Source organism: Coregonus clupeaformis, chromosome 17, assembly GCF_020615455.1.
Source record: "Coregonus clupeaformis isolate EN_2021a chromosome 17, ASM2061545v1, whole genome shotgun sequence".
NCBI classification, from domain to species: Eukaryota; Metazoa; Chordata; class Actinopteri; order Salmoniformes; family Salmonidae; genus Coregonus; species Coregonus clupeaformis.
Genome location: NC_059208.1, coordinates 1,258,022 through 1,268,111, shown reverse-complemented (window position 1 = coordinate 1,268,111; position 10,090 = coordinate 1,258,022). Strand labels below are relative to the sequence as shown.

The following is a 10,090-nucleotide window of genomic DNA, read 5'->3' as shown; positions in this document are numbered from 1 at the left end:
TATTACATCGGCGATTGCCTAATGCTATCTTATCACATGGTCAGGCGTCAGGGACTGAGACCCATCCAATGAGAACCCATCCCACCAAGAGCAGTGTCTTCTGACAGGTTGCGTCATTCTGACTTGACCTGTCGCTAATCAGTGTCAATCAAACGCGATGTGTCGCTGAGACATGAGACATTGCATAAACACATATAGGCCTATAAACTACACCTAAGAGCCTCATTGCATGTGCACACATGCACTCACACTATCCCTGAGAACCGAGTATATTTGTGGGCAGCGTAGGCGGGCAGATAATATGTGATCCTCTAGCGCCCCCTGTAAGTAAAACAATGTACATTTACATTTTAGTAATTTAGCAGATGCTCTTATCCAGAGCGAGTTACAGGAGCAATTAGGGTTAAGTGCCTTGCTCAAGGGCACATCAACATATTTTTTACCTAGTCGATTACTGGCCCAATGCTCTTAACCGCTAGGCTACCTGCCGCCATGTACTGTGTTTAAACAGGGACCGTTTTCAACCATGGGGTTATTGTAGGATTTATTAACAGCAAGTAGACGGGAGGATGGTTATTAACTTTCTAGTCACAATATATATTACAACAGCCATACACAAAACTCCTTACATTTCATCATATAAAACAATGAGCAGACTAGGTATTAAAGAAACATACAACATATTTCTACAAAATTAAATAAATGACCTCTGTATTGATCTCTCTCTCCCTCTTCATATCCCGGGTTGACCCTATTTACAGGTCCTCTCCTCAATGTGTACTGATCTCTTCAGTGCTTTGATATCGTATGACTGGTGCGATAGATATCGTCCCTCTCACTTGAGGTAGAAGTTGACCTGAACCACCGACCCAAAATCAGATTGGCAACCCTCACTTCAACCTCATAGGAGTACAATTATTCAGTGCTTTGTTATAAGCATATTGAGGGTGCATATCAATGTTCATTCCTGTCACTGTGGTTTGTGAGGACGGTGTAGTACCACATCCACAGGCCCAGGGGGCAGTGTTCTGATCAAGGTCCAGGCCTCCAGCCTCCTCAGGCCCACCAAGCTCACACCCTCAATCTCCAACACCTCGTCCCCTGGAGACACCTGGTTCACTGGACCACCTGAAAGAGAAGAGGGGCTTATTGTTAGTTGATGTTTACCTTGATATCTTTATCCAGACAGCTCATAACCAATGGTCTGAGCTTGGAGTTTGACCTGTGTTTTGGCTGACAAAATAGACGTTAATTTGAATGTACCCAATACAAAGGTCAGCTCCTCTACCATGTGGTGATGTACAGTAAATGTATTTGATGTCATTTATTTGACCATTAAAAAAAACACAATACAACCACACGTGGACACAATGCATTATTGCATTTTTTAAATCATCAAGGATGAAAAAAAAAGTTTAACTTATTTCCATTGTGGTCCACTGGAAAATACATGAAAACTAAATATATACACAAGATTATAACATGAAAACCGAATACATCATCTCATCAATACGTGGAAACAGTAAAAGGAATAAAATAGATGACCAAGTAACGTTCATGTCACGTTCGTTTATAGACGGGTCAGACCAAGGCGCAGCGTGATATGCATACATGTTTATTTATACTGAATAAACAAGCAACAAAACAACAAATGAAACGTGAAGTCCAAGGTAGACAAACAACATACCTCACACGGAACAAGATCCCACAACCCACTAGTGCCAATAGGCTGCCTAAGTATGGTCCCCAATCAGAGACAACGAGCTACAGCTGCCTCTGATTGGGAACCACACCGGCCAACATAGATCTACACCTAATAGATCTAAACATAGAAAATGCAACATAGAACATACCACACAGAAAATATACACCCTGACTCAACAAATACGAGTCCCCAGAGTCAGGGCGTGACAGTTCATTAATACTATTATATTTTGTAGGTAGGTTGACCTCTCACCCAGGAAGAGTTTCTGTACGGTGAGGGGTTTGTCTCCCAGGCTGGAACCCACTCCTCCCTCCAGACTGAAGCCCAGGTCTCTGCTGCGCTTCTCCAGCCTCACACACACCCTCTGACCTGACATACAGGACACACACACGGTCAAAATGACTCCCACACACACATTTGTCTAAGTTCTCTGTCAAAACAACAGGTTCAGGGTGATAAGAGAGAAGCTGTGGAAATGACTTTGGAACATTGATCAATGTTGCTCTGCTTTAGATAAACTTTTTAGAACTGTGGTAACAGTTAAGTGCTACTACAATGCTCCAACCAACTGATCCATCTCACCTGTGTTAGTAGGCTCTGTCTGTGTCCCTCCCCGACTGTCTGTCACTGTTCCTCCCTTACAGGGGTCTGTTACCCCACCTCTCCTCAAGACAACCACACCCATCCCCTGAGTCCGCGCCCTTCTTAGTGTCCTCAGCACCTCCCAGTGGGAAGAGCCACACAGCGCTGTGCCATTGATTGACAGGACCTTGTCTCCCTCCTGGATGGATCCCTCCTCAGCCGCCACCCCCGCCGGGAACACCTTATGGACCTGGAAGACAAACACCAGAGGTCAGAGGTCAGAATGGACCAGGAAGTGAAAAACCATGATGCCTAGGCTTTAGATCAGTGGGCTAATGTGGTCTTGAAATATGTGGGCGAACTGAGTCGGTCACAGAAACACGGAAGCATTGGTACTGGTTGAGTAGTACTCACAATGACAGGTTTGTTCTGGTCCACTCCTCCTGCCATGGTGAAGCCTAGTCCCACACCAACTTCCTTATGGAGAACCACCACCTGGACATCCTCATAATTCTATAGAGCGGGGAGAGATAGCGAAGGGGGATAGAACAGCAACAGCACAAGATGGCAGTTGAGCATTGACAAATACTGATGCTATTATTAATGCTAATTAGAATGTAATAACACTCTAATGTAATGTTTTAGCTGGTTGTTTAGTCTGGTGTAGTGAATATAGTTGTAGTACCTGCAGGGTTGTGTCCCCCAGGCCCTTTACGTCGTCCAGCAGGCGGTCCAGCTCATCACTGCCCAGGACAGACACACAGGATAGGGCCGACACGTCAGACGACAGGCTGGCTGACCGGCTGGACAGCCACTCCTCACTGTCAGAGGAAGACTGGGGATCATAGTCCACCTCTCCGAAGTTACACAGCTCTGCCAGACTGAGGGAGAGAGACATAGTGGGGGAATAAACACAAAGTTGAATGATTAGATAAAAACAAGTACATTATACAGAATCATGTCACAGGTAGCCTGACAATAACCACAATTTAATTGACTTTTAAACATTGTGCTTGTTGTGTTTAGTGTAGTATTTTCATCATAAGTTGAAAACAGAAGTGACCCACCTGAGAGAAAAGCTCCTGCGATGTGATTGGCTCATGGTACTGGTGATGGTCACTGAGGATTCAGCAGAGTCTGAGTCGTAGTTGGAGTCCTCGTCCTTCTCCGTACCTTCATCATCAGTATCCTCCTCATCACTCCATCCTCCCTCCTCTGAGTTCCATCGAGCCAGAGTGGGGAGGAGGGGAAGGGACAAGGGGAGAGACAGGGAATCCCTCCCCAGGCCAGAATGTGAGACTGGGATATCAGGGTCAGTAGTGACCCTACCCTGGGCTGTGTGTGTAGAGACTGGAGGCTGCTTTAGGGCAGCCAGGCCTGAATCTACACCCTGTTGGTGTTTCGGCTGCAGTGAAGTAGTTGGGAGGTGTGGGGAGGTGTTCTGGGGGTGGAAGGGGGAGTTCTGGGGGGTGTTGGTGGGTGTCTTGTCGTCATCGCTCACTGGAGATGGCAGGTTAGGTGAGTCTCTACTGTGAAGCCTCCTAGACCGGTCAGGGGCCCCTAGAACCTCATTGGAGTTGTTATTACAGTTAGACAGCTGGGAGGATGAAGTATCCTTGGCAGTGACTGTAGTAGTCTTTGTGTTGGTGCCTCTCCTACTCCAGTCCTGGGGTGTGACTGTGTGTTTGGGGAGGTCTGGCTCATCAATTGAAAAGTCTCTCAGAGTGTCTCTGGTGGTTTTGCCATTCAGAGGGATGTCTAGTTTACCCTTGAGGTTGGAAAATGTCCCAGAGCCAACAGCATTCTCCCCCACTCCCCCTCTCTCCCCCACTCCTCCTATCTCCCCCACTCCCCCCCTCTCCCCTACTCCCCCCTCCACTCCACCTCTCTCCCCTACTCCCCCTCTATAGCCCACTCCTCCTCTCTCCCCTACTCCCCCTCTATAGCCCACTCCTCCTATCTCCCCCCACTCCCCCCCTCTCCCCTACTCCCCTCTCCACTCCCCCTCTCTCCCCCTACTCCCCCCTCTATAGCCCACTCCTCCTCTCTCCCCCTACTCCCCCCTCTATAGCCCACTCCTCCTATTTCCCCCCTCCCCCCTCTCCCCTACTCCCCCTCTCTCCTCCACTCCCCCCTCTCTCCCCTACTCCCCCTCTATAGCCCACTCCTCCTATCTCCCCCCACTCCCCCTCTCTCCCCCCACTCCCCCTCTCTCCCCCCACTCCCCCTCTCTCCCCCCATACCCCCTCTATAACCCACTCCTCCTCTCTCCCCCCACTCCCCCTCTCTCCCTGCTCCCCAGCCTCACCCCCACCTCATCCACTGACTTAGACCTCAACGCCCACCCTCTATCTGCCTTCCTCTCTTCCCCCTCTTCTCTCACTACCTCCCCTCCTCTCCCTCCACCAAGTGCTTTATCTGGCACACTCTTCCTTACCCCTTCTCCTTGTCCTCTCACCCCATCCATTATTACAATCCCTCCCTCTCCTCCTCCTCTCACTCTCTCCCATACTCCCCTCACCCCCCCTACCTGTCTATCCGACCCACTCTTCCTGACCGCCTCTCTAGCCTCACTGAGCTGCTCCGGGACAGAGAAAGCCCGTCTGGGCTTCAGGTAGTTGGGCACTGGGACCTGAGATGTCTGTGTCAGAGCTTCAAACTGGTGGATCTTATTCCTCACACTGGCTGTAGAGGGCGCTACCAGTTTCCCAGGTAACTTGGTATTTTCAGTGTTCTGTAAATTTATCCTCTCTGGGGTGTTGGCTTCAAACACATCTTCTGACAGGCTCCCTTCCCTGGTCACGTCTCTAGCAGGGGTCTTGCTCCTGTCATATGTGTCAGTTTTCCCATTAAGCTGATTGGTCAGGCGGGAGTTTGACCCCGTGGTGACCCCTACTCCGGGCGTTGTGATAGGCTGAGAATCCCTGGTGCGTGTCACTGATTGGCTGTGCTGGGGGAGAGAGACTTCAGCGTTTTCCCTCCCTCGCTTCTCCGCCTCCTTTTTCTCGTGTCTTTTTCCTTCAACATCAGTCCGTTTCTCTTTTTCCTGAGCCGTGTTCCCCATCCTTACTGTCTCCTTTTCACTGTCTTCACGACTTCCACTCTTTTTGTCCACAGTGTTTGTCAACACCATATTTCCTCTCTCCTTTTTTCCTCCTAATGGAGGGGATAGAGAGGGGTCCCTCATGAACACTGATGATCCCTCCACTAAGGGTGTGTGTGAGGGTATGGGGGTGGTCCACCCTGACACTGGAGACACTGAGGGACTCAAACCAGACACCTTGACTGCACTACTCTGATCTCTCTGCCGTGTGTGTGTGGTGAGTGTGGTATTATGTTCAACCAGGGGTGTGTGTGTTGTGTGTGTGGTGTTCTGTTCAACCAGGGGTGTGTGTGTGAGCAGGCCGTTCCTCTCCCCCCTGGATAATCCACTGAGGGGGGAGGAAAGCGGGGAGGGGAAGGGGGAGGCAGAATCTGTGGTAGACTTCCTGCGATTGGTTGCTGTATCTCCCCAATCCCCCTCCAACAGAGACCAGTCTCCTACCGGTGCTGAGAGACGCTTGGTTCTGTTTGAGTCCTTCACACCCTTATCTCTGTTAGCAGCTTCATCAGGTCCAGTAGTCCCATAGAGCTTCTGTATCCGGTCCCAGATACTCTGACCCCTGGAGGATCCAACAGATCCACTGGCTGGTTCTCTGATTCCAGACCCAGGACTAGACCTCAGCCTGGTGGGGAGGGACTGGCCCCCACTGGCCCTCTCCAAAGCCAGAACCACACACCCTAGACCCACAGGGGACACCCTTTCACCAGGGGAACACCCTGACCCTGACCCCCCAACGGGGCTCATCATCTCCCCTGGTCCAGCTGAGTTAAAGGCCTTAACCCTGGACAACACTTTGCTCTCTCCTGCCCCCCTACTCTCCAAACTCTCTGCTCGTTTAAGTGTGGACCCCCCTAGGTTCCCAGAAAACCTCAGCACCCCAGTTCTGCGCCACTCGCCAGGGCTAGCCTCCCCTCCTCTCCAGTCTAAACTCTTACTCCTTTTAGGCAGGTTTAGTCTTCTCCACTCTGTCCTGCCCCGGGCTCCAGCCAACTTCCCCGCATCGCCATAGTTTCTTCCCCTGTCACTGCCATCCTCTGGGATCACGTCCCTCGCACCACCATTCTGGCTCAACTGTTCGGTGGCCATTGTGGAGCCTGTTGTGTGTTTCTCCTCACTGGGGAATGGGTCCAGCGCGAGTTTAATTATTCCAAGTGTAGTATGTGGTAAAAAGTGATAGTTTAAGAATACCAGTAATCCTTTTTGGAGAGTTCAACCACTGGTCAAAATCGTTACAAAAGCCTTCGACAGCAGCACAGGCCTGGTAGGAAAGGTGTTTGTCTGCCCCAGTAGAAACGTCAAGAGTGGTTGAACTGCAATCTTTTCATGTTTGGGTCTCCAGATACCAACAGCCTCTCACTTGTATATCTACAGGTTTGAGATTCCATCCATGAAGATTCTCTGCATTTCTGTCTCCCACACACTCAGAGATGATTGTTAGTTCTACTTCCCTCCCTCTCTGTCCATTCTTCTCTATGTCTCTGTGGTGTTGGCTCCAGTAGTCAAACAGAGGCCCTCAGCAGTGAAGTTTTCCTGGGTGAGAGGTCACGCACAAGCCTCAGAACCCTGCAAACATAAAGAAACATATCATATGTCAAATGTTATGTTATATTTACATATAAAAAACATAAAATCTTACATTTACTGAGAAAATTCCATCTTTGAAATGGTTAGGAATGCTGAGGTAACAGTATTCTGGACACTATGGTCAAATGTAATGATACAGTACAGTTAGTAGCACACAGTAGCCAGATTACAGTCATCAGAGAGAGAGAGAGACTAAGAGAGACAGGAAAGGAGATGACAGAAAGAGACAGAGAGACAGGAAAGGAGATGACAGAAAGAGACAGAGAGACAGGAAAGGAGATGACAGAAAGAGACAGAGAGACAGAAATAGAGAGAAAGAGAGACAGAGAGACAGAAATAGAGAGAAAGGGAGACAGAAAAATGAGATAACAGAAAGAGACGGAGACAGAGATAGAAAGAGAGAGAAAAGGAGAGAGATATATAAAGAAACGAAAGTGTCATAAAAAAAACATTTAAAAACAATCAAGTTGAAAATAAAATATCCTAAACTCTATAGTAAGTCTCCATCCAACCACCATCTCAGTGAAGTGAGGTTACCTCATCAGTGAAACTCCTCTGCCTTCCATACATTCCCCTCATACTGACTCAATGAGTCCATTCACATAGAAGTCTGCCTCTGCACACCACACACACACACACACACCACCTAAACACGGCACTTAAACGCGTATGTCCTTTCACCTGGGTCGACTGGACTGGCGCACTCAGCTCAACCTAAAAACAAACTGGAAAAACCCATCAGACAACAATCCACACTGACACTAGGAAACAATGTATTACACAGATACAACCTAATCTCTCTCTTTCCTTCTTTCAATTCAATTTCAATTTAAGGGCTTTATCTTTCTCTCTCTCTCTTTCCTTCTTTCTCTCTCTTTATCTTTTTCTCTCTCTGTCTCTCTCGCATACACACACACACACACGCATGCATGCACTCTCTCGCCAACTAAAACAATCAAACACAGACAGAGATTCAAAGTGCTCCACAAAGCGCTCAGTCAAACAGAGTTGAATGTGATCAGATAAGATTGTCACAGAAGCGGAACTGAGTGAAACTGTTTTACATGCAGTTTGTATGGGCACTGCTTTCAGATGGAGCTACTGATATCTACACGGTCACTACCGTAGGCTACTGTTGATCTGCTGTTAGAACAATAGCATGGTCATGGGCTTCTATACAAAGCCACTCAGTATATGGTGGCCCGTGTGGGAATCAAACCCTCAACTCTGGTGTTGCAAACAGCATGTTCCAACCTACTGAACCACCAGTTTATTTACTAATCTCTTAGATTTTGATCTCATTCTATTTCATATCTACGGTCAGTACAAGATACTCTACTATCAGTACAAGATACTCTACTGTCAGTACAAGATACTCTACTCAGTACAAGATACTCTACTCAGTACAATATACTCTACTCAGTACAATATACTCTACTGTCAGTACAATATACTCTACTGTCAGTACAAGATACTCTACTGTCAGTACAATATACTCTACTGTCAGTACAAGATACTCTACTGTCAGTACAAGATACTCTACTGTCAGTACAAGATACTCTACTCAGTACAATATACTCTACTGTCAGTGCAAGATACTCTACTCAGTACAATATACTCTACTCAGTACAATATACTCTACTGTCAGTACAAGATACTCTACTGTCAGTACAAGATACTCTACTGTCAGTACAAGATACTCTACTCAGTACAAGATACTCTACTCAGTACAATATACTCTACTGTCAGTGCAAGATACTCTACTCAGTACAATATACTCTACTCAGTACAATATACTCTACTGTCAGTGCAAGATACTCTACTGTCAGTACAAGATACTCTACTGTCAGTACAAGATACTCTACTGTCAGTACAAGATACTCTACTCAGTACAATATACTCTACTGTCAGTACAATATACTCTACTCAGTACAATATACTCTACTCAGTACAATATACTCTACTGTCAGTGCAAGATACTCTACTCAGTACACTCTTAGAAAAAAGGGTTCCAAAAGGATTATTCAGCTATCCCCATAGGATAACCCTTTTTTGTTCCAGGTAGAACCCTTTTTGGTTCCAGGTATTAACCTTTTGGGTTCCATGTAGAACCCTCTGTGGAAAGGGTTACAGAGGGTTCTACATGGAACCCAAAAGGGTTCTACCTGGAACGAAAAGGGTTCTACCTAGAACCAAAAAAGGTTATTCAAAGTGTTATCCTATGGGGACAGCTGAAGAACCCTTTTAGGTTCTAGATAGCAACTTTTTTAAAGAGTGTACAAGATATTCTACTCAGTGCAAGATACTCTACTCACTATCTACTACAGTACTCACAACCAGTTCCAAGTGGAAGTTAGAGTGAAGCATCCCTTCAGTTATGGGTTCTTGACTTGTCATTCACCTATGGATTGACATATAACCTCCCACTGTCAAATATCTAATCTCTGGGGCGTTATGCAAAGCTAAGTGTCTAATGGGTACAGACTGCTGTCATATCGGTGAACAGAATAACTGTCACCCAACTGTCACCACCACAGCCAAAAGCAAACAGCTGCAAACGTCACAGTACAACTAGGCTACATGATATATCATAATAGAATAAAAAAAGAATACCTATCAACAAGAAGACAAAATCCATGACAGTGAATTAATTCCTTACGTATGGCATGTGTGTACCAGTTCTTTTTTGAATCGGCTAAGTCCCAGTGTCAGTTTACAGAAACACCTGTTCTCCCAGGTCACAAAGCCTCCCACCTGCGTATCCGTTGGCAACAACATGGCCCCATTCACTATAAAGCCAAATTAAACAAAGACACACAAACACACCTTACCTTCAGAGAAACTAAGGAGTCCAAGCTGATCCAATCAGACACTGTGTTTTGGGGTAGTAGTGGAAGAGAGTACAGTTACCCTCATCCTCGCTCCCTCTCTCTCTGTCATCTTTGCATTATGTATCTATACAGTCACACAAACCTGCCCCACTGGTTGGTTGGTCTCTCTCTCTCTCTTTCTCTCTCTCTCTCTCTCTCTCTCTCTCTCTCTCTCTCTCTCGTTACTCCCTCCTTCCTTCTTGCACACAGGACAGCATTCCAGACTTGCTCAGTGTGTCACCTTCT

At 47.0% G+C, this 10,090-nt stretch overlaps 1 protein-coding gene across 1 annotated transcript; it reads right to left on the bottom strand.

Moving 5' to 3' along the window:
* Window positions 1-536: 536 nt before the first annotated feature.
* Window positions 537-9,889, bottom strand: LOC121543885. The gene is made up of 8 exons (XM_045226698.1): window positions 9,806-9,889; window positions 4,818-6,953; window positions 3,355-4,103; window positions 2,973-3,168; window positions 2,702-2,800; window positions 2,288-2,537; window positions 1,958-2,074; window positions 537-1,128 (listed from the first exon to the last, which is right to left on the bottom strand). The coding sequence occupies exons 2-8, from the start codon at window positions 6,474-6,476 to the stop codon at window positions 971-973; spliced, it is 3,228 nt and encodes a 1,075-aa protein (XP_045082633.1). The 5' UTR covers window positions 6,477-6,953; window positions 9,806-9,889; the 3' UTR covers window positions 537-970.
* Window positions 9,890-10,090: the final 201 nt, after the last annotated feature.